Genomic DNA, 25,131 nt, shown 5'->3' with positions numbered 1-25,131 from the left:
TAGTCGGGGTGCTGGAGGAGGGACAGCCAGACTAGGAGTGGGTGGAGGGACAGGTAGTGTGTGGAGGATGTAGGGGTGACTAGGTGATTAGCAATGAGAGAGAGAGAGAGAGAGAGAGAGAGAGAGAGAGAGAGAGAGAGAGAGAGAGAGAGAGAGAGAGAGAGAGAGAGAGAGAGAGAGAGAGTTAGTTTAGAAGTTCGCCACCAGACTGGTCCCGAAACTGAAGAAAAAAAAATGAGCTATAAAATTAGACGAAACGCACTAAATCTCACGGCACAGTAGACATGATCCAAAGATACAAGATCCTGAGATGAATAAAGAGTCTGAAAGTGGTTGAAATTGAAGGGGATAAGGACGAGACAACAAGAAATATGGAACCTAATGCCGAAATAATCCACCGGGACACTAGAAATAAAAATGAACGTCACCGAGCAAGAGTAGTGAAGCGGAATGAACAACCGTAATGAAATAGCCGAGGCAGTTTTCCTTTGACGGACTCAAAGATATACACACACTCAGGGAGTTGGTTCCAATTACATTTGTCGTCTGAAGGTTGAGAACCCGTAAGCTGAAGCTCAACCCCACACCAGCACAGCACTTATCTCCTCCGCCAGCCTGGCAACAGTGTGGTAAGGGCAACTATGGCACGGCTGGAAGTGCCAACGAGGTACGCCAAGTGTGGCCCCCCGTAAAATGACCTGTACTGATGTGCACATCGTGTGACGGAATGTAATTATACAGGGGGTGGGATGGGGAGGGATAGGGTGGAAAACGCGCACTTTATTCTCCAGGACCGTATTTCTATTTATTTTCTGTAATTATCATCCTTATGGCAACAACGCGTAAGGAGCATTTTATAATCCAGAAATATTACACGGCACTTTTCAATATGCATTGAATTTGCCTTTGCGCCTAACACAAATTTATTCATCATTTTTACCAGCTGAATAGACCACCATTCATAGTTGGGAAAGGCAGACTGGCACTTGAGTTGGGAATGCGGTTGGTTAACGAGCAGGAGCAGCCAAATAATATGTAGAGGGAGCTACAGCTCAAGACCACCCTTTAATTCCCAGACATTTTTACGTACATACGATAGAAGCCAAAGGGTTAGGGGAACAAGGATAACAGATGATTTAAAGCTGAGAGGCTGAGTCCAGGAGCTGAAGCTTAATGCCTAGGAAACGTAAACAGGTGCGTACAGATAAATGTGATACATACATAAACCTCTTGACCAAACCACATATAGAAAGTGAAGAGACGACGACGACGTTTCGGTCCGTCCTGGACCATTATCAATCGACTTGAGAATGGTCCAGGACGGACCGAAACGTCGTCGTCTCTTCACTTTCTATGTGTGATTTGGTCAACATTTGTCAGCCACGTTATTGTGACTCTTCATCTGCATACATAAACCTATCACCGCCAAGAACACGTACCAACAGCACCTAAACTAACATCCACTAGGCGAGTACATCCACTTCCGAACGCCCCACGCCCACGCCCAATCTCGTATACTTACATTCAGCCCCGCCCACAACTGACCACCACAGACCCAGGAAGCGTCATAACTCGCATACCACATCCCCGCCACACACCCAGGCAGTCTGGGCGAGTATGACATCACACTAGTATGACCATCAGGAGCGAAAATCTGCACCCATCTGGTACAGCGGTTGCCTGTACGACTGGAGCGAGGCTTTGCACCACGAAGCCTGTATTTGAGCGGTCACGAGGCTTCCCAAGGTATGATTGCTTCCCAAGGTCGCCAGAAGACAGTTATAGTGCCCCGAAAGTGTTAGGATACACTATAAGGTCGTTCGTCTACTTAAATATGCACCTGTGTGAACCTGCGGGAGTGGTGCTTTTCTCCTCTTTAGTCTCGACTCTCCAACATTCAATCCATAGGCGTACAGGGTCCCGAGCCCGCTGGGTGGTCGTGTCATATTTATGTTTAAAGCTGTGTATGAACTCCGCCTCCACCATTTTACTTCTTGGCGCATTCTACTTGTTCTCTCACACTGAAAAATGTATTCGTAATGACTCTGTAGATCATTTTCGTACCCAGTTTTCCACTTGTAAGTGATTATCAAAAGGCACCAATCCGGGAAGGCTAAGTAACCTTGGAACTATGTAACTCGTTTCCACATGTGTCGCCTTGTTCGTGTGTCACCCATTCCAAATAATCTGTATATATATATATGCTAAATTATTTCCCCGAGAATCTTGCATTTAGTAATCATGTCTCCTCTAGCTTCTATTTTCTAGTGATTTGAGTTTTAACTATTTTAATTAGTATTTCCTCGTAACTCTGGGACTAGTCTGGTGACATACCTCTAGACTTTCTCCATCTTAGTTTTGTGTATGAGGCGATAGGGACTAACCGCTAGCTATACATACTCCAGAATTGGTCTGACATATGTGAATACAGAATCCTGACGTGTTCTTTATCCAGATTTCTTAACGCTGTTCTTATGTTGAAATACTTAGCATGTGAAGCTGACGAACTCTGACGTGGGCTTCGGGAGGCTAGGCACTTCTGCGTGTGATGTTGAGCCTGTGTGTTCCTCTTCCCACGCACGCGCGTGTGTATTCACACAGTTGTATTCTCCTAGTTGTGCTTGTGGGGGTTGAGCTCTGGCTCTTTGGTCCCGCCTCACAACTGTCACTCAACTGGTGTACAGGTTCCTGAGCCTACTGGGCTCTTATCATATCTATACTTGAAACTGTGTATGGAGTCAGCCTCCACCACATCACTGCCTTATGTATTCCATTTGTCAACTACTCTGACACTAAAAAAGTTCTTTCTAATGTCTCTGTGGCTCATTTGGGTACTGTGTGTGTGTGTGTGTGTGTGTGTGTGTGTGTGTGTGTGTGTGTGTGTGTGTGTGTGTGTGTGTGTGTGTGTGTGTGTGTGTACACTCAAACATCCCTCTACACCCACCGGCGCTCCAAATACACTTTACTTTTCATCACATATTTTGTTTGTATTAAAAATGAGGGCGAAGGAATACATCTGAAGGAAAGTTATGTTTGCGTGGCATGCAGTGAGTTATACTAGTGAGGGATTGTGATCCTTGCTGAGACGATTGTGCGGGAGCTGAGTAAGCTTGCTTTCTCTCTCTCTCTCTCTCTCTCTCTCTCTCTCTCTCTCTCTCTCTCTCTCTCTCTCTCTCTCTCTCTCGTGGCCCGGCTGGTGAGTGTTGGTAAAACCTTTCCAATGTATCCTGCAAGATGTGGTTATGCACATATGCTTTAAAATAACGGGATGAGAATAGCTTGAGCAATCTCACCCCTTTGTGTGTATTTATATCTCAAACTTATTTCAATTTCAATTTAATTGCTTTAGAACATTTATATATATGTGCACCTCTGGCTGGAAGAAGGGGACCCATAGCCTCGGAGGAAACCACACATAACGTATTGGAGGTAATGTAGGTCCCCTCCAATACAGTTTCTGTGTGCTCTTCTCCTACCACCCCCTTCCCTTTTTTTTTTTTGTATTTAAAGGTTACAAAGGTTAAAGGAATATGTGCATATTCTAGTACTTCTAAACATGCTTGGCTGTCAGGCCACATATTCTGAGAGACCTTGTTTTTTTAATTGGGGGTTTCTGGTCTAGATTTTATCTAGGAATTATGTATTGAGGGACTTTGTTGTCCGAATGCAGACCCAGGTTCGTGGACCTCAAGCTGTACGGAGCATAATCTTCCCAGCATTGGGGCGTGTAACACGTGGTCGTATGTCTCACCCTATATGGAGTTCCTGGGTTGTCTGGTTATGTGGTGGACAATGTTTTGCAGACGAGGAGTCACAGTAACCTGGCTGAAATATGTTGACCAAACCTCACACTAGAAAGTGAAGGGACGACGACCTTCACTTTCGTCCCTTCGCTTTCTAGTGTGTGGTTTGGTCAACAAAATGTTTTGCAACTTTTATAAGTGCTAATTTCGCGCACTGTACGAAATTTTAAGGTATACAGTGGTGGCATTAGAGAGTAAGTAATTATCAAAAGAAGATACCAAACCAGGGAGACTATCTAGAACCAATTCTCAATCGACTTGAGAATGGTCCAGGACGGACCGAAACGTCGTCGTCCCTTCACCTTATAGTGTGTGGTCTGGTCAACTATTTAGAACCGTTTTCATCACAGAATAATCTAAAGGCCTTGAATCATTCAGGATGCCAATACTTGACCAAACAACACAAGCCAAGCGCTAGCGAAGGTATCGGATCCCCCAAGGATTCTATCGAGGGACAAGTGACTCAAATGGACACTGGGAAACCAAGATTTACAACTATTCTGAAAATAAGAATGTTCCACGAGGAGTAAATGAGACAGCAGTTTGGACAATAACGAGCACATCTGTGTGGCATTAGGTGCCCGAGAGTTTAGCACGTGACCACAACGTAGTGAAGCCCAAGCTGTTTGTCACTATATATTATGCTGCTGGGAGGAAGGGACACGACTGACTGATAAAGATGAAGCCACCCAAGAGGTGGCACGGGCATGAATAGCCCGTAAAAGAGACACGGGGGATGTGCCACATTTAATATCAGCCCGTTTGTTTTCCGTAACACCTCACCATCCATCTTGCCACAGGTTGCAGTTTCCGTCATGAACCACTCAGGAGACGTTTGAATAAGGAATTCTAATTAAGGAGTTGGAACGGGGACGAATGGCCTCATTACCAGCGACGTTGGCAAGTTCACGAGCGGTACCGCCAGCGTGACTCCATACCCGGCAACATCAAACTGTCTCAAATTCGTTCAAGACGGGAAAGAGCCAATATTAAATATCGACCACCACAGGATGGGAATGGTTCAAAGACTCAAGGGTCACGAGGGGACTGCCAGAGTCCACCTCGATAACAAATGAACGTCGGCGCATACAACTATCAGCTGACGTAAGCAAGGGGGAGGGAACTATCAGGGGAAAGTGCCAACCACCCCCCCCCCCACGACTATATAGCACTTGGAAGGGGTCAGGATAGGGAGTTAGGATGGGACAGGGGGGGGGAATACGCCAACCCACATAAATCCTCGCAGAGTATTCAAATGCCTTACCGCTCCTGTGCCAGGCCACTACGGGCTCACCATAGCCCGTGCTACTTGCCCCGTTCCTGTGTCAGGGAAGTTACGGGCTCACCATAGCCCGTGCTACTTGAAACTTGTTCCGAGTAGCTGAATCTATAACAACATTCAAATGCCGGCCTAGAGCCTTGAACAAGTCTTGTGTTTGTGTCCTATAAATTACGGACTCTTCTTGATTTGCCTAAGGATCTCTCTCCTTTGTTTATTCTGTATAATGATGTTGTGGGATCTGGATTTTGAAGTCTCTTATAAATTCTATTATAACCTTGGATTTATTGGCTAGCAAGGTCTTGAGTGCTGAATTTTTGTTAAGACGTCATCCGCATATGATAAATCCAGTTGAATCCATGTTGAAGAAATTATAAACAATTAGTTCATCGCCAGTAATAATAATAATTGCAGAGACCCAGTCACAATAACGGGGCTGAAACACAACCCACACATAAACAGCGGCGACGTTTCGGTCCCTCCTGGACCCTTATCATGGCTTCATAAGCGCCCAAAACGGACTGAAACATCGTCACTCTTATTGATCCTACGGGCTCACCATAGCCCGTGCTACTTGGAACTTTTGGTTCCAGGTAGTGAATCTTAAACAACAACTCTTATTGAAAATCATATGTGAGTTGGGTTATTAATAATGGCTATTCTGATCATTAGTGCACACAATCCCAAATAGCAACAGGACTCGTCATCCACTAACAACAGCATGTAATTAATATTTCATTGGCTGCAAATAATAGGATAGAAATCCAAATTGGGGATGGATAAAGGAACGAAATATTAACACACACACACCAGTTGATTGACGGTTGAGAGGGGGGACCAAAGAGCCAAAGCTCAACAACCCCCGTAAGCACAATTAGGCGAGTTAATTAGGTGAATATACACACACACACACACACACACACACACACACACACACACACACACACACACACACACACAGGCCACAGAGATATTAGAAAGAACTTTTTTAGTGTCAGTGGTTGACAAATGGAATGCATTAGGAAGTGATGTGGTGGAGGCTGACTCCATACACAGTTTCAAGTGTAGATATGATAGAGCCCAATAGGCTCAGGAATCTGTACACCTGTTGATTGACGGTTGAGAGGCGGGACCAAAGAGCCAGAGCTCAACCCCCGCAAACACAACTAGGTGAGTACAGGCGTGAACAGACGCCCTCCTCCACTAAGGGGGTAACTTTAATTCTCAAGGGGAAATGAAACTATAATTTCTGGGTAAATATACACTGACGCACTTCACTCCGACACAAAAGATGAGAGGAACCGGGAGCCGCGGTAATGCCCTTGTTTACGTCACTTTACAACAATCTCTGCAAAAGCTTCCGAGCTATTATTAGTATTTTTTGTTTGAGCTCGTTATCCTCTGTTTTCCCAGGCCGTTACGGTTGATGACGCTTCACACCAGTCATCTCTCAACGGGGTCAGAAAATCTGTTTTCTCTCTACCAGAATTAAGTGATTTTTGAAAACAGGTAATATGGTTAAACAAGGATATCGTTGATTTTATAGCGTGCTAAATAGGTAGAACAGGCATAGAGGTGATGCACAGCGAAATCACACGTGAGAATATATATATATATATATATATATATATATATATATATATATATATATATATATATATATATATATATATTAAATTATTAATATATATATATTATATATATAATTCCCATTCATTTTTCATTGTACCTCACCTCACCTCTCTCCTGCCTATATATATATATATATCCAATACTTGACTTGAAAATCATTCCTGCTGAAGATGTATTAATATACGAAAGTACTTAACGAAATTCCTGTTTCAATTCTTCCTCCGTGGTCTGACACTGTTATATATATTATATATATATAAATGATAAAATATTGAAGCTGTATATGAGATCGAACATGCGTGTGTATGTGAATTCAGAGATGTGGGTTCAATCCCATTGCATGGCCTCAATATTTCCTCATAGAGGTGATCTTACAAGGTAACGATGTTGAACAGAACTGTAGTTAACATTTTAAACAAGCTAATCATTTCAACCAGGGATGTAATTGATCTTGTAACACAAATTAACGAGTTTAAACGAAGATGCCATAGATCGCCAAAGATGCTGGACCAGCAAGGCTGAACCGAGACGCAGTTGACCTTCAAGATGCTAAGCTAAGCAGAATGAGGGGTGATGTAAATTACTGTTGTTTAAGATTCGGCTACTAGGAACAAAAAGTTCTAAGTAGCACGGGCTATGGTGAGCCCGTAGAGGACTTACCTGGCACAGGAGCGGGGCTGTAACTCGGTGATGTAAACTGTGTGAATGGTTATATACTCTGAGGGCGTAACACAGCCCAGAGCAGGGCAATCAGTCCAATCAATGAAAGTCCAGTATGTAATTATGTATATGTCGTACCTAATAGCCAGATTAGGCTATTCTGAATATCCATTCTCAATAACCTGAGCTGAGAATGCTATAGCGAGATTCACAGTCGGGGTTACTGTGGCACCGTGTCATTTGACACTTTTTTTCAATTAAGCCAACGCCGACCCACCCATGTTGGGCACGTACCCAACATCCATAGTGTGACAAATTGGGCGAGGCTAGCCCCAAGCGTTTGACCTCCAATCACGAACCTGCAGACTGACAAGCAACAGACATAACTCCAAAATATAATCTAATTGATTAGTTACAAAAATATATAAACAAAATAAAAAAGTTTCTTAGCAGCTGTAGATGCCAGAGTTTCTCCTCCGACTTAAAGAAGAGAAGCTCTACTACGACGCACCTGCCTCTTGACTCAACCTCACAAGACTCGATATTTTGGTTCCAATCCTGGAGCAGAAAACAGGAAATGTAATTTTTTCCAACTTTCTTTTTTTTTTTTTTTTAAAGAGGCACACTAACCTAGATACAACATATTGTGTATATCTTTTTGGCAAACGTTTTCAAGCAATGGGTTATAATATAATTATATCAATAGACCTAAGAGATAGTATAATTCCTTCCTATAATAAGTTTATATAATAAACTTATTCATAGGCCAAGATCTTTAAAACATTTCAAGTTACGACATTCAGTAATATAGTATTATGTCTGTCACAGACTCAAGAGTGTCAAGATAAGACCCAAGACGGCAATACGCGAGCCAAGACACGTACGTTGGTCTACGTTAAAGGAGAGAGAGACTTACAGAGAACTTTATCGCCAGACCTAGGAGAGAATGTGGCCACTGGGGAAGGTGAGACCTGGGAGAGAATGTGGCCACTGGGGAAGGTGAGACCTGGGGGAGAATGTGGCCACTGAGGAAGGTGAGACCTGGGAGAGAATGTGGCCACTGGGGAAGGTGAGACCTGGGAGAGAATGTGGCCACTGGGGAAGGTGAGACCTGGGGGAGAATGTGGCCACTGAGGAAGGTGAGACCTGGGAGAGAATGTGGCCACTGGGGAAGGTGAGACCTGGGGGAGAATGTGGCCACTGAGGAAGGTGAGACCTGGGGGAGAATGTGGCCACTGAGGAAGGTGAGACCTGGGAGAGAATGTGAGACCTGGGAGAGAATGTGGCCACTGAGGAAGGTGAGACCTAGGAGAGAATGTGGCCACTGAGGAAGGTGAGACCTAGGAGAGAATGTGGCCACTGAGGAAGGTGAGACCTGGGGGAGAATATGGCCACTGAGGAAGGTGAGACCTGGGAGAGAATGTGGCCACTGAGGAAGGTGAGACCTGGGAGAGAATGTGGCCACTGAGGAAGGTGAGACCTGGGGAGAATGTGGCCACTGAGGAAGGTGAGACCTGGGAGAGAATGTGGCCACTGAGGAAGGTGAGACCTGGGAGAGAATGTGGCCACTGAGGAAGGTGAGACCTGGGGAGAATGTGGCCACTGAGGAAGGTGAGACCTGGGAGAGAATGTGGCCACTGAGGAAGGTGAGACCTAGGAGAGAATGTGGCCACTGAGGAAGGTGAGACCTGGGGGAGAATGTGGCCACTGAGGAAGGTGGGACCTGGGAGAGAATGTGGCCACTGAGGAAGGTGAGACCTGGGAGAGAATGTGGCCACTGAGGAAGGTGAGACCTGGGGAGAGAATGTGGCCACTGAGGAAGGTGAGACCTGGGGAGAATGTGGCCACTGAGGAAGGTGAGACCTGGGGGAGAATGTGGCCACTGAGGAAGGTGAGAAGGTGGTGAGAACACCTGATGGTGAAGGTGAGTGAGAAGGTGTGTGTGTGTGTGTGTGTGTGTGTGTGTGTGTGTGTGTGTGTGTGTGTGTGTGTGTGTGTGTGTGTGTGTGTGTGTGTGTGTGTGTGTGTGTGTGAAAAACATTAGTTAGTAGTTACAGTTGATTGATTGACAGTTGAGAAGCGGGCCGAAAAAGCAGAGCTCAAACCGCGCAAAAACCACTAATTGAATACACACACACATTCAGGGACGTTAGAAACAACTTTTTCAGTGTCAAGTAGTTAACAGATGGAATGCATTAGGCAGTGATGTGGTGGAGGCTGACTCCATACACAGTTCTAAATATAGATATGATAGAGCCCAGTAGGCTCAAGGAATCTGTACACCAGTTGACTGACAGTTGAGAGGCGGGACCAAAGAACCAGAGTTCAACCACCGCAAGCACAGGTGAGTATATACTAGGTAAGTATATGTATACTCATAGTATGTATACTAGGTGAGAATACACACGCACAGTTTCGCCTCTAATATCCTTTAACTCCATTTTACTTAAGAGCGTTTCGGACAATAAAGTGATACTCGTTCCATGTCAATAGAGAGAAAAACGTGTCTTTAATAATGTAATATTCAGCCTTAAGGAGCAACAGTTAGCATGCCCGTCACTAACATCTCCAAACTATCAAATTACAAAAAAGGATGATGAAACAGAATAAAATTCCGAATTTTCTTCAGATAAAAAAAATATATCAGTCGCCGAATAATATATTTCAAGAACTCTAGCCTAATATAATCCCAGAGCAAGTATAATGTATTCCCAAAGCTAGCCTAATATATTCCCAGAGCAAGTATAATGTATTCCCAAAGCTAGCCTAATATATTCCCAGAGCTAGCATAATATATTCCCAGAGCAAGCATAATGTATTCCCAGAGCTGGCCTAATATATTCCCAGAGCAAGCATAATATACTCCCAGAGCTAGCATAATATAATCCCAGAGCTAGCATAATATACTCCCAGAGCTAACATAATATACTCCCAGAGCTAGCATAATATACTCCCAGAGCTAACATAATATACTCCCAGAGCTAGCATAATATACTCCCAGAGCTAACATAATATACTCCCAGAGCTAGCATAATATATTCCCAGAGCTAGCATAATATACTCCCAGAGCTAGCATAATATATTCCCAGAGCTAGCATAATATACTCCCAGAGCTAGCATAATATATTCCCAGAGCTAGCATAATATACTCCCAGAGCTAGCATAATATATTCCCAGAGCTAGCATAATATACTCCCAGAGCTAGCATAATATACTCCCAGAGCTAGCATAATATACTCCCAGAGCAAGCATAATGTATTCCCAGAGCTGGCCTAATATATTCCCAGAGCAAGCAAAATATACTCCCAGAGCAAGCCTAATATATTCCCAGAACTAGCCTAATATATTCCCAGAGCTAGCATAATATATTCCCAGAGCTAGCATAATATACTCCCAGAGCTAGCATAATATACTCCCAGAGCAAGCATAATGTATTCCCAGAGCTGGCCTAATATATTCCCAGAGCTAGCCTAATATATTCCCAGAGCAAGCATAATATACTCCCAGAGCAAGCCTAATATATTCCCAGAACTAGCCTAATATATTCCCAGAGCTAGCCTAATATATTCCCAGAGCTGGCATAATATATTCCCAGAGCTAGCATAATACTTTTTATAAGATGTTGCAGTATATTTCAGAAGCAAGCATAGCACATTTCAATTCAAAATATAATTCCGGAGCTTGGACGATATACTTCGCGAGTTTCCACTATATATTCCCAATCACAATCATTGCAACAGCGAGAATAAAAAAAAATATCTCAATTATAAAAGGATTTTGCCAGAAACTAATCACTAAATAATTGCCTTTTGAATAATACTATAATTAAAACAGGATTTACTTCGAGCCAAAACAACGCATATGAACGATCGCATTTGGTTAGTACTCACCGTATGAGGTACAGGAGCGGTGGGATGAACACTACAGACCTGTTACATTGGTAGTTAAAGGTCCACCTGCAGTAAATAAGGGTCACTGGAGAGGTCAGAGTGGTGCAGGAGGGGGAGGAGGGAGGTCACTAGTGAGATAAGATCTATTGAAGCTGGGAGAACTGCCACAAGTGAAGTCAGAGGTTAGATCAAATCGGAAAAAGAATGGAGGGGAGGGGAGGGGGGGGGGGGGAGGGGGGGAGGGGGGAAAGGCGAAGTTAATGAAATACACTTCGGTGTGTGACCTCCTGTGTGCAACACAAAGGTGTATAGTATCATCAGCTGCATATGCAAGGTTGGCAAAAATATAAAGTAACTTTAGGAATATGAGCAAAACGTCGTTCAAGTCTTTGTACATCACGTACGTCAGACCAATTCTGCAAATATGCGACACTAGCCTGGACGTCTTTATTTCGCTAAACACAAAACGGGGTTGGAGAACATTTAGAGGTATGCCACCATATTAGTCCCAGAGTCGAGAGGTATGAGTTACGAGGAAAGACTAGTCGAATTACACCTCACGTCACTAGAAGAAGCAAGAAGACATGATCATAACATATAAAATTCTCATAGGAATTGACAAGGACAAGTAATTTGGCATAGATGCCACAAGAACAATGATACACGACTAGAAACTAAGTACCCAAATAAGCTACAAAGATACTACAAATAATTAAAAGTAATGAATAAATGGAACCTGCTAAAAAGTGAAGTTGTGGAAGCAAACTGCAAACACAGCTTCAAATGGAAAAATTCCAGAACCCAAGGGGCTCGAGAATTTGTACACCAGTTGAGTACAGTTTAATCAACCTGCCCTTTCGCAAAACTCATCGTACTCTGGTCTAAAACTCCCCAACGTCAACGAGAGATGTATTAAAATAATTGCGGCTGGCAACAAAATTGACGTGATGTCCCGTTTTCAATTCGCAGGTCCTCAATTAGGGTAGGTTCAGGCAATTTAGTACATTAATTAACGACGCTATACACGATCGAAAAGGCGGGCTGCTTTTAAGCACCAGTACCCACGCGAGAGCCCAAAAGCCCAGTCGATAAGGCTTCGGCCCCTCACACGTGGTTCGAGACTCCTATATAGCCCAGGTGAATGGAAAGCCCAATTGCAAACCTCGCACGCACAACTGATTCCACAGGACCATACCAGGAACAGTGACAGGAACTACGGAAGGAAGGAAGAGCTGCCTGGGGCGATTGAGAAAATGTCACGGGACATGATTCACAGGAGAGTGCATAATTCACGCCAACCTCGTTATCCCACGGGAACCTCGAGGGGCCCCTGAATAATACACGCCGCACTGCCTAGACCACGGAAGAATGTTTGGGTCAAGTTATTGAGTTCATTTAAAGTGTCCTCTCCTAACCTACCAGAGGATTCAAAACGGAAAACGGGACAGTACGTTACTTTCGCGAGTCGTTTCCATTGTCTAGTGTGACAATTTTTGGCCTTGTGTAAAGCTTACGAGCGAAATGCGACGTTCTCTGTCGGACAGGACGGATTGTGCATTGTGAGGACCATATCTGTGTGTGTGTATCTGTGTGTGTGTGTGTATGCGTGCGTTATATCAGTCGGCATACCCTACCACAATATTAAATAAATGCAAAGCTGGCATTACACCAACTTGAGCTAATGACTAATTTATTCATTACAGTTTTAGTTATTCACCCCAACCATGAACGCTGGCCTGGGTGGAGCCGCTCTTGGTGATGGTGGGAAAGGTGGAACGCCGTTATGTTTTTTTACGCAATTTAGTAACCACCGTAAAATTTACGTTGGTTTGGGGAAATGAAACACTGCAATATTGACGCTTCCTGGGACTAATGAGTATCAACTCCGATATGTTAGAAGCCTAGCATCCCCCACACCACAAGCCTAGCATCCGCACACCACAAGCCTAGCATCCCCCACACACCACAAGCCTAGCATCCCCCACACACCACAAGCCTAGCATCCCCCACACACCACAAGCCTAGCATCCCCCACACACCACAAGCCTAGCATCCCCCACACACCACAAGCCTAGCATCCCCCACACACCACAAGCCTAGCATCCCCCACACACCACAAGCCTAGCATCCCCCACACACCACAAGCCTAGCATCCCCCACACACCACAAGCCTAGCATCCCCCACACACCACAAGCCTAGCATCCCCCACACACCACAAGCCTAGCATCCCCCACACCACAAGCCTAGCATCCCCCACACCACAAGCCTAGCATCCTCCACACCACAAGCCTTGTGACTTCGATATAAACCTAACGTGTATGAATACACTCTGGCTTGCTGTACCCTGATATAATGAATTAATATTGTTATAACATACAGTAATGGGTTCTGGAATTGAGCCCCAAAGTTCGTGTTTTATCTTGGCGGGCAGGAAGGGTAATTATTAAACCTTTTCTTGAATTTTCTCACCGTCTTTCCCGCCTGGCCCAGCTCTCGCCCTTTCCACCTGCGATAAGTCTTCTGCTCAATCGCGTAAAATGTCCCAGTTGTTTGCGAACAGTGGCTGGGGCATTAGTGTCTTATGGCAGGTATGACACCGATTTCCCACGTAAGAGATCTCGCAAGAAAAGTGAACTAGTAATAGGCGGGTTACCGGAGCGACTAATTAGCCACCTCGACGAGTGTCTTACTAAATGACAGGTTGCTTGCGTATACGCCTAGGTTTAGTTGACACGCAGGTGTGTTTGTTTACACGTACGCTAGCTCTGTGTCGGGTTAGTGTGTGTAAGTATAGTGCCAGGAGAGCACACACAGTGTGAGATTCTCAACAGACCTATACATGCCACTGTAACTCTCTTGGGCATTAACCCCGACTTTAATATTGTTTACATAATACTATGTGTTTATATTATGCAGTTTACCCTAACTTATACCTTATAAAGTGATAAATACTATGAAAATTAACAAATATCAAAACAAAATTCTCTGCCATCCGTTCACAGTGTGTTTGTATTTTGGTTAACTCGTCAAATTCAATGTAATGTTTTCCCCCCTCACAACACACCACCATCTCCCGGAGGGCGCCAGGATACTCCGACCTGCGGGCAAACCTCGACAGTTACTCACCTGAAGGATGTAAACCTCAAGTGCCATGTTTTGAACAGCGTAGAGACCCCCCCCCCGAGTCGAGCACCACCTCCAACACTACTGGAAATGTCAGGCCTCAGTGACCCGACTGGCTGCTGCCTACCTGCGCGCCATCACAACAACTCCCGCGCATACCACTCGCTTTTGTTTTTCCCGCCAAATTTTTCCACGTTTATTTTCCCCCCACTCATAAAACTAATTCCATTACTGCTTGTGGGTTGAGTTTGCAGAAATGTATCGAACTGTGCTGTGTATTAGTTCACGTGCCCCGACAGTCTGATGCAATCTTGCAACTTCTGGTTGTACGTTCATAGCAGTGTGTGGCCAATATTGCCGCGATAGTGTCTATTTTAAATTATATACCCTTCTTTGACAGCATTTTCATTCAGTCTCATTTCGTAGGGATTATGCTGTACTTCCGACAGTTGCCTTTTATTCAACAAATACCTTAACACAAAGCTAGAAAATATTGGTTGGAAAGAGCCGACCCGGCATCTTGTGCTTCACTATATTGATCTTCAAGCCAGCCAGCCGGAAGCTTTCAAACTATGAATAAAGAGTTTTCTCAATTGTATATAATTTTAAACGAACTAAAATATAATACTATTGATAAATATATAAAGGCCGAAAAAAAAAACTTAACCGGCAAATGCAAATGACGAAATGCAAAAATTAAACATAAGACATAGCATTTTACAACATAATTACGTTACTTTTACGTTTGCCTTAAAAAACTTAAAAAAAAAAATTAAGCTACTCCCGAAATGCAAAGTGGAGAAATATAAGCAAATTATTATTATACAGGATCCTCAACAGGTAGCATGCTTGTTAGAATGAAGCCTTGTTCCAAGACTTCCTTATTTACCGCGTTTAGGCAATAAATAGGTAATTAAGAGTACTAATGGGTCGTTAATGACTTGTTGCTTGGCACAAAGAACACCTGTGTGTTCGTGGTATCAAGAGTGAAGCCAGGCTTTTAATTCAGGTTGCATCATAATTAAATGGAAGGGCCCCAGCTGATGGTCCCCTATACTCAGACCGAGACTCACCAGACTCAGGAGTGTGAGAATACTTAATAGCCTTGATACTCATGTTAGTATTTTGAGTCATGAAAATTAATTTTGATAAAGGAATCTGTTGGAATATGTAATATGCCTACTCAATGATTTGTTTAAGAGCCAGCTGATTTTTGTTTAGTTTTCTAAATTGTATCTAACATCAGTGTTCAGTGTCTCGGTAGTACAGTTGGGTTTATTCTCAACTCCCAATCAGGAATCCCAGGTTAGTCAGAAACGGTTGGACACATTTCCTACCAACTAATGCACCTGTTCCTCAAGCAGTAAAGTTAGTCAGATTGTTGTGGGGGGTTGCATCCTGGGGAAGGCCAGTGTTTGAACTTTGAGGGGGACCTCGAGATAGGCCTATATACCTATAATATATATATATATATATATATATATATATATATATATATATATATATATATATATATATATATATATATATATATATTACACACACACACAGGCTGCCTATCCCCAACAAAATTAATTATTATTAATTAAATGAGAACACAGATAGCAGTTAGCCCAATAGATGGAGAGGTCCTCTAGATACCAGTTCCCTCCCTGTGGAGATGAACATCAGAGAGCTGGTACAATATAATACATCAATCTCACTTATTGTGAGTGTAATACTGGGCAAGTGATAAATTCCACAATCTGTACTTTAATTTCTTGTTTGTGTTGAAAATATAGTATATGTAAATGTTCACGGTCCAGTTTTTAAAAATAGCCATATTTCCAAAATAATTGTGTGACATGACTTTTTTCCATGTGCATATTCATTAATATTATTTGTTTTAATTTGTTCCCTTTTTAACATCCATTTAACTTCCTCAGTATATTAAAATTATATTTAATTATGCAATTACACATTTATTCCCATTACAAAGTAACTTAGGAAGAAATAAGCATCTTGTGAGACTATAGAAAGCATGTGAGTTTCAGTTTTTTCACCTTTTCCATATATTCTCTTTAGATTCATGTATTTTGTAATCAAGAACGACTCAACTGCATGCTGTTAAATGGGGAGGGTGCACCCAGGCTGTTCCAATACCATTTATGTGAAAGAATGAGAGAAATTCCTTATTCTTAACTATTGCCATTTTCCTCCAAGACAGAATCTAAAGTACCAACCAGCAAGAGTGCCATCATCTAGGAACCAGATATTGAGCTTGCAGGACAGACTATCAATGACTTCTTTGATGGCTAAGCAAAACTGGGAGGGTAATTGATCACCATATTAGACATTATTATACAAGCCTATTTCACATTACCCAAAGATTTTTATTTTTTTTTAGTTGCCACTGTAACATGATTATATGAATGGACCAAGGGGAAAAATAGCTTTAAACAGGTTGGAGTACATCATCTCTTCTGATTTGGTTCAAGATTTCTTAAAACCAAATGCTTGTTAATACTGTTTAGATAATACAAATTTACACATGTATGGTATCATATCTAATTTAAAACTTCCTTAGCTATGCTGTCATATGCTTGACCTTTACTTCACTTACCTGGTGTTTGCCTGCCATCGATTTCAGAGAATCTTTCTACCCTCACACTTCATCTTTGGGTCAAGGCTCCTGGCCAACCACTCGATCAACTGGGATGCTACATGCACAAATTTCTAAGTTATAGAGTATTTTATACTTACGTGCATCACATTGAAAAGTTTTAAACCTCAAACATTGACAATTCTCATTATCAACACCTTTATTTAAAAAAAGGCATACAAATTAAAGCTAATAAAACTCTATGTAACAAACATATATATATATATATATATTTACAGGAATTTACATAAATTTAAAAACACAATGACCCAATACATTGTGACTGCATATGGTTACACTTGTATCACTTATTAACACCAAAATGTTCCCAACATAAAACAAATGTAAACAGGGAAGAGTTCAGAATATGAACTGATTCAAGGTCAATTTCCAGTTACATAGGAATTTGTGTGTTTTAATAGATAGGTTAGTAGTCAGCTTCCACACACTCAACAAAAGCACCACCAGTAGACAACATGTCTGATGGTAAATTCTTATATGCAACTTAATTCTGATTGCAATCATGCATCTAGTTAGGGGGGAACAATGCATAAATCCAGTCAGGGTAGCCAAATATTTATTGAAGTACTGTATCTCATTATCTTTAATATTCCCTATTCTAACTTACTACAATTAAATTTTGACTCTTTCAATTAAACTTTGACTCCGAGAGATTTCTTTAAGCATCAAACACATTATTGGTAACTAATTAAATCAGTAAAGTTGACAAACATTATAATTTTAATGTAAATTTATTAGGGTGCTTTATAGACAATTGCAATGCACAATTTTGAAGCTATTGTACATGGCTTTAGACAAGATCATGTTTTAAAGATTTGGTGTTAACCTTAAAATGTAAATTTTGTGCAAACAAAACTACATTTGCATTTTAAGTTACAGTAATTACAGCAATATCTTTACAAAATTAGTGAATTATAGAGTTGCTTTTGATATAAAAATGCTAACGAATATTATAACCTTTATTTGGTGGTAAAGTGATGTTAACGTTCACATACAAGGTTCATTGTATGTATATTCATAACTGGCACATCCTCATATTGGGCCACATTATTTTAATTGCATTCCAATCAACCCTCAATTCCAGGAGGATAAGCAATTTTGAGTATCTAAGAAATATTTCATATATACAGTACAGTAGTTACATTGGATCCTTGTCGATATGTGCATTCTATTTATCTAGCAGATCCTTGGCTTCACTAAGTTTAGCAGAGATGTATGGGGACCCTCCTCTATCAGGGTGATTAACCTGCATCATTCTCTTATAAGCACTCTGAAATTATTCATTTGATTAGAATTCCAAGGCTCGCAGAATTAAAGCCAAGGCAACAATTGAAAAATGTATAAGTGCATGATCATTAGAGTTAGCCTTTGCTATACAGTATGGGTGTCTTCACGGAAATTCACTCTTCACAAGGTATTTAATACAAATGTTCATTAGATGCTAGTGGTGGATTCACTACTTTCAAATTATTGCAAATATTTAAATGTTTTATACATTTCTTGAATTACATTCTGGAATCATAACATCTTCCAAACACACTTCAATGAAGAACTGAAATGTAATTTTTTAAAGTGTCATGGCACACAAATGTGCCTGTGTATCATGATAAGTCATGGTACACAAGCACAAATTTTTGTATATTGAATGACTTAGCACATAGCAATAGTTACAACTACAAGTAGAGAGAGAGTATGAAGAGGCCTGCTATTTCCTAGGTCAGCTGCCAAGAAGACACACACATGTAAGGTGTCAGTCACTCTCACACAAGGTAAACTAATTGCTCATGTTCAGTGAATGGGTTACCTAATACAGTATCAATGTTTTCCTCAAGCACTTAAAATCTCCCTTCCATTCCTGTATTTATCATGAAAATTAAAGGAATCTCATTCCATTATGTTGGCTAAAAAAAAAAAAACTAATATGTTCTGGGCTACAGCTAAGAGGAAACCAAGAAAAACATGTTATGCTTCCAATTTCTCAAGAAATGTTTAATATAAAATCTTCCTCCCATATAGGTGGCATTGCACAAGGCCTACAAACTCAATATTTGAAGATCATTCTCAAAGAAGTCAGCCATTGAACCTAATGACTGGAAACACACATCTATGAACAAGCAAATAATATTTGTTCAGCATAATCAATGTTCTTATGTTTTGTTTATTTAATGTCATTAATCACAGCTCGGTAAAAATAACAAGAATTCAATATAAATAGGGTCTAAACAAAACTTTACTTTTAAATATAGTACTGTACCTTCAGTTATTTAGAAACTCACCTTCACTTTGAGCGAGTTGGCATTTGGAGAGACGTTGAGGATTAGCGATGCTTCTCGTTTTGTCATCTTTGGCTCAAAGCCACCTTTGTAGTATTTACTGTTTGCAAGAGTCTGAAAAGTTAGCCCAGTTAATAAACAAAGTTGTCCTACAGATTACTCACTAACGAGGAATATATGCAAATGTAACTAAAACAAGTTACTGTACTGCTATTAAAAATAATATTTTTGATAATAGCTTCAATGCCTTTAACATAAATAATAATACTACAGAATATTTCATTTAATTTTAGCAGAATCATCAATGTGATAATCATCCCCCCCCCCCCTAGTTAGCCTAACTGGAAAAGTTTTTATTTATCATCTAACAATATTGCACTAAGTAACATGATCACCTGGCAGTGGATGGGTCATCCACTTTCATGTGATGGCAGAAGGAAGACCTGATCAATATTTCATTGTTTAATACAGTACATATTTATAATGGTATCTATTATGACTGAATATATACACTAAACCAAACTAATCGATACAGAGCAATGTTTTTGTTTTCCCGTATTAGCTACCATGTTTCTCCGCACTGTGAAAATCAATGTTTTTCCATTTCACCATTGTTTATTTTCCTTGCTCAATGGTATGTAAAAAGCTGCTTTGTTGCAGTTTTGAGTATTTTTCAGCACTTATAATGAGTCTTTCAAAATTTCAACATTTTAGCTATTATGCGAGCAAAGCAGCATGGACAATATTTAGATTGTGATAATTTTTTCAAATGTTTAAATATGCTATAAAATATAGTACAGTACTGTACTACAATACCTCTATTTTTAAATTCTTTCAGATTTTGAGCTCTGAAGTTTTGGATTGTTGGATTTTAGAAGCATAACTGTATGGAACTGTTATTTTTAAGTACAGTACTGTATAAGACTATAAAATGCAAACATACCTTGCCATCCAGCTTGGGAATACCATTTACTGCATCTGCCATCTTCTTTCCCAAAGCAGGCATGGTACGAAAAACAAAACGAGCCCCAAAACCAAGAGTGGCCAGCCCCAGGCCAGCTAGGATCATCCCACTAGCCTGAAAGAAATTCATAGCATAAATTTTAGCAAAGAAAAAGTAGCTAGTAAATATTAATTACCACTGTTCAAGCAAAATCTTTTTACAGTATAGACAATTTACACTATTCATATTCAAACACACCTAGTAATTATATATTAAATAGCTAACAAATGGTAACCATCATTCATGTTGATTTAAAAAATACTAATACAGTGCAGTAAAATGCTTGCCTTAAAATATCTAAAGAAGAGGGTAGGGGAATCAAGCAAATACTGAATTTTGCTTTATCATATCAATTTGTATTGTCACGTGATGATACTGTAGCATTGAACGCAGTGAAACATTTTCTAGTGGGTCTTAAGCAGGTATCCAAGTTAAATGTTGGTACTACCTTTGGAAGATACACCCTTGCCTACCGAGAACAAGGTAACGAGATAAACAATTGGTACAATTGGTATCCACCCTTAGAATGAGGATATACAGTAGGCTTGGATACAGATTACTGCCCACCCAGCATGACTTAATAACAGGGTTTTAAAACTTATCTTATCTAACCCAACCCAGCTTACAATAACTCAATTGAAACGCTATGCGTACTAGTGGCTGTACAAGAATGTAACAACTCTTGTATATCTCTCTCAAAAAAAAAAAAAAAATTGAACCGAGCCTAATATAACTTGACCCAGCCTACCTAAAGAATATATAAAGAAATAAGGTAATATAATCTGGTCAAATCAGCGAAGTTGTTTTGTATAGTATCGGATCTGTACACAAATAACTTTGTTCACCGTTGATTTCATATATAGAAATTCTTTTGTATGTGTGATTTGTTTACACCAGTGTATGTTATTCTCTAATCTAGTGTCATCTGTGTACGTTTGTTTGACGTACACACACTGTAGTCTCCGCTTACCATACTTGGGCCGTGGATGACTGGCGCCTTCTTATCCTCCAGCGTTAGTTTGTGTCAGATAATTAAACAAAGCAATTCTGTCGTGTTTACACTACAGTTTTGGCGAGCTTGTTCTATGTTAATTCCTTGTCGAATGAGCAGTTTGCAGGCCCAGGACTTCTTGCTCACTTAGGGGTGACCACGGCCCTCAGCACCAGATGCACCCCGGGGTTCGGGTAATGTCAAAATGGCTGGATTATCCTACAGTCTTTTGAGAGGACGAACACGTCCAGTGTGGCGAATAGTGTGACTTCTTCTTCTTGATGGTAGGTGCAGTTTGCCTTCAGCTACGTACTCCTCTCCCTCGCCGACACTACGAGGCCGCCCTCATGGCACCATCAAAACAAACTTCAACTTAACAACTATAGTTAATAATAGTTATTTTCCAGCACGAACTGCAAACAAAATCCCATATGTTAAGATTGTTGATATCTCAACCTCCCCCCGTTTTAATGTAACTTTCTCCTAACCTTAAATCATATTATTATTATTATTATTATTATTATTATTTTATTTTTTTTTGAATGATACGTTTAATTCATAAAACGTTGATTCGTATTTTGTGTGTGCTGCTCCAGTTCCCAAGTCACAGTCGTTTCTTTAAACTCTGTTAAGCTTTAAAAAAGATCGTCAGGGCAAATGGGGGGACCTTTGACAAGCCGCCGGCTTGTCGAGGCTACTAGTGTTTTAGTGGCACTTAGGTAAAAATATAAATAAGTAAATAAATAAATAAATAAATAAATAAATAAATAAATAAATAAAAATAAATAATATATATATATATATATATATCAATAGGGAAGGGAGTACCACCTCTGGCTGGAAGAAGGGGGACCCATAGCCTCGGAGGAAACCACACATAACGCATTGGAGGGAATGTGGGTCCCCTCCAATACAGTTTCTGTGTGCTTTTCTCCTACCACCCCCTTCCCTTTTTTTTTTTCCTTTATTGTGTATTTAAAGGTTACAAAACATACAAGACAAATGCCTAAAGGTTATGGATCTCTTGAAGCTCCTCCGCTTCTGGACAGGAACCGAGGACGCAGCAAGCATTTCCCCTCTGGATCGCCACACTGAGACGCTGAAATAAAAAACTGGAAGCCCTTGGGTCTCTGGTGACGTCAATGAGCTTGGACCCCAATTCCTTGAGAAATCCCAAGGCACTCTTGCCCCAGGGGCCATGCGTCTCAGACGCTATGGGAACAAAGAGGTATTGACCTTCCAGTCGCCTGTACTTGAGTGATTTTGCTGTTTCCCTGTGGTTGGCCGCCCCACCTGCTTGATCAGCTCCGAAGTGTACATAGGTGTCAGCCAGGGTGGATACACATGTGTAGTCCCACACCAACTGTCTACCCTCCTTCCATGAGTATATGGTGATGCCATCAGGGCGAAGTGCTGGGAAATCCGGGTTTTGGACCCCTAGGATGCGAGGTTCTCTCTCCGCTGGGCACCCAGCTGAGACGAGGCTTCTCTTGATGATGTCATTGACCTCGTTGTGTCTTGCATGCCAGCCCTTTGTGCTTCCGCAATGCAACCCATGCAGTCCGTATTGGTCTGCTTCCACCCTGTTGCAAATACACTTGTATTCAGTGTGAATTGGGGCACCAAGGCGGAGGGCCACTGCTACACGAAGGGATTCTGGATCTAGGCGCGTGCCCATTGCAGACATGGGTACTGCCAGGAGGAAGTCTCCTGCATGGGGGGCACGCACTGCTCTGAGGCGGGCTTTCTCCTTGTCTGATGTTGCGACGCTTAGCATGGCATCAGCTACTTTTTCCACTAGAGGGTGGTCCCAGCCGGACTGTTTGTGTTGTTTTGTTGGCTCTATAATGGTTGCTGGGGCTGCAAGAACATTCCACTGATTTGAACATTCAGTGAAAGCAGGATCGTGTATTCCTGCTGAATCTCTCAGGGTTGCAGGTAAAATATCTCTGACGAGGTCGTGCGATGCATGAGAGGAGGAAAGGAAGGCTGGTAGAGCAATTTGGGAGGCTGTGCGGACACCAAGGCCGCCGAGTCTTACAGGAAGGGTTGCTTGCTCCCACTGAGAGTCGTCCAATGGCAGGTTCAGGACTTTCACCAGCATGGACCTCAGAAGGGTGTCATACACATTTAACTTAGGGCTGCTGTAGGATGGAGAACATCTCAGAAAGTAGGTCAACTTAGGGAGAGACAGGCATCTTGTAAGGAGAAAGAGAGCATCATGGGCATCAATCTTGTCAATCCTGTCCTGCATTCTCTTTAGGTCAGTGATTTTTGCAGCCAGGACCTCCTCGATTGCTCGTGGGCCAATGGGGGCACCCAGGAGAGTGCAGTCCGGTGGTTCGACAACGAGAATGTCTGGAAGAGCATTTTGTATTTGCCCAGTGATGTCTGGGTTGCGGGAGATTATTTCACATTTGGATGCATTGAGAATGAGGCCTAAGGCTGCTCCCTGCTCCTGGATTTTCCTTATATCCCCCAAAATGGTTTCCGGAGTTCCAGCTAGAGTGCCATCATCCAGGTACCAGATGTTTAGCTCGCTTGTCAGACTATCAGTGACCTCTTTGATAGCTAGGCAGAAAAGGAGGGGGGCTAAGGGGTCACCTTGTTGGACACCTTCACAGGAGTTTATTTCATGCTCCCCAAAAAGAAGCTTAGAGTCCCCACTGTAGCACGATCGGATGAATGGGTAAAGGGGACGGAAATGGTTGTGTACAGCCCTGAGGACAGCGTCTCGTCTGACTTGATTGAAGGCATTTTTGAAGTCAAGCTTTACTAGTGCCTTCTGGTCCGGGAGATCAACAATGTAAGCCCGCGCTGCATGTGCTGCAGCTTCACAACCTAGGGGAATCCCAACCCCGAGCTGATGAGGTTTCAGCAAGGTGGCTGCTTCCTGGCTGATAGATCTCACTGCAGCCTTAGCTACAAGGCGTCGGAGGGTGTTGCCAACGGCAATGGGCCTGATACCCCTATCCTTCTTCTTTAGAGCACAGAGTGCTGCTCCATAAAAGACAGGCCTGATGTCCTCAGGGATGCCGCCAGCCAAACACATGTTAGAGAATCTGGTAAGTTCCACTAGAAGGTCCTTTGCAGCATCTCCAAGCACCGGGTTCAGCATTTGTTTGATGTGCTGGGGTCTTAGGCCTGTAAAGCCCCTGCTGAACCTGTTGGGAAAGACATGGCTGCTTTGTACACCTCAGATTCTCGAACAGTCAAGGGTTCTATGCCAGCATTGTTTTCCTGGGGATCCCTGCTGCTGTCGGGGGCTCTGGGTGGGTGTTTGTCTTGAAGAGCCTCTGCTGTCGTGGCGTTCCTGGGGGCAATAGTGTCATCGCTGGTCATGATTCTGATGGCACCTGTGGTATTGCCCTCTTCTATTTTCCTGGTGATCTGTGCTCTCATTTTGTGGTTCTCAGATGAGTTATTGTTGGTCGTCCTGCGGCTGGTGTTCTTGGCACGAGGGGGGAGGCGGACCAGGTTGTCTGCTCTGGGGAATTCATTAAGAGCTCTGATTACAGAGGTTGCTAATGACTTGTCTCTCCTGGGCGGTAATGCTAGGCATGCATTCCCAAATAGAAGGAGATTGTGCCATGCTCCAATGGTTCTAGGAGCATTGTTGACCTTTGTCAGCAGACTGGTGAGTTTGGCTGCTGCTTGATGACGGGCAGCCTTGGGGATGTGGGGCAAGGTCCTGGTGGACGTCGCTTTGATTGCTTCAAGCAGATTATCTGCTGAAATGAAGTTGAGGGAGGTATTGTTCCTCGCTCCTGCAGCAGGTTGTCCATCGTCATTGCCCCGGGGCAGGCGCCTAGAC

At 42.2% G+C, this 25,131-nt stretch overlaps 2 protein-coding genes across 4 annotated transcripts in view; both read right to left on the bottom strand.

The window, feature by feature from the left end:
• LOC123758845 (transmembrane protein 117) overlaps positions 1-14,548 on the bottom strand; it is a 71,562-nt gene extending 57,014 nt beyond the window's left edge. For all 3 annotated transcript variants that reach the window (XM_045743582.2, XM_069334593.1, XM_045743584.2), the window contains exon 1: positions 14,392-14,548. The gene's annotated coding sequence lies outside the window, so the exon portion shown is untranslated. The remainder of the gene's footprint in view (positions 1-14,391) is intronic.
• Positions 14,549-17,995: 3,447 nt separating this feature from the next.
• Positions 17,996-21,701, bottom strand: LOC123758844 (mitochondrial import inner membrane translocase subunit TIM14). Its single transcript, XM_045743581.2, has 4 exons — positions 21,297-21,701; positions 20,267-20,401; positions 19,327-19,437; positions 17,996-18,320 (listed from the first exon to the last, which is right to left on the bottom strand). Exons 1-4 carry the CDS (start codon positions 21,297-21,299, stop codon positions 18,219-18,221), a joined length of 351 nt encoding a protein of 116 aa, XP_045599537.1. The 5' UTR covers positions 21,300-21,701; the 3' UTR covers positions 17,996-18,218.
• Positions 21,702-25,131: the final 3,430 nt, after the last annotated feature.

Source organism: Procambarus clarkii, chromosome 31, assembly GCF_040958095.1.
Source record: "Procambarus clarkii isolate CNS0578487 chromosome 31, FALCON_Pclarkii_2.0, whole genome shotgun sequence".
In the NCBI taxonomy this organism is placed as follows: Eukaryota; Metazoa; Arthropoda; class Malacostraca; order Decapoda; family Cambaridae; genus Procambarus; species Procambarus clarkii.
This window is presented reverse-complemented; position numbering and strand designations above follow the sequence as displayed.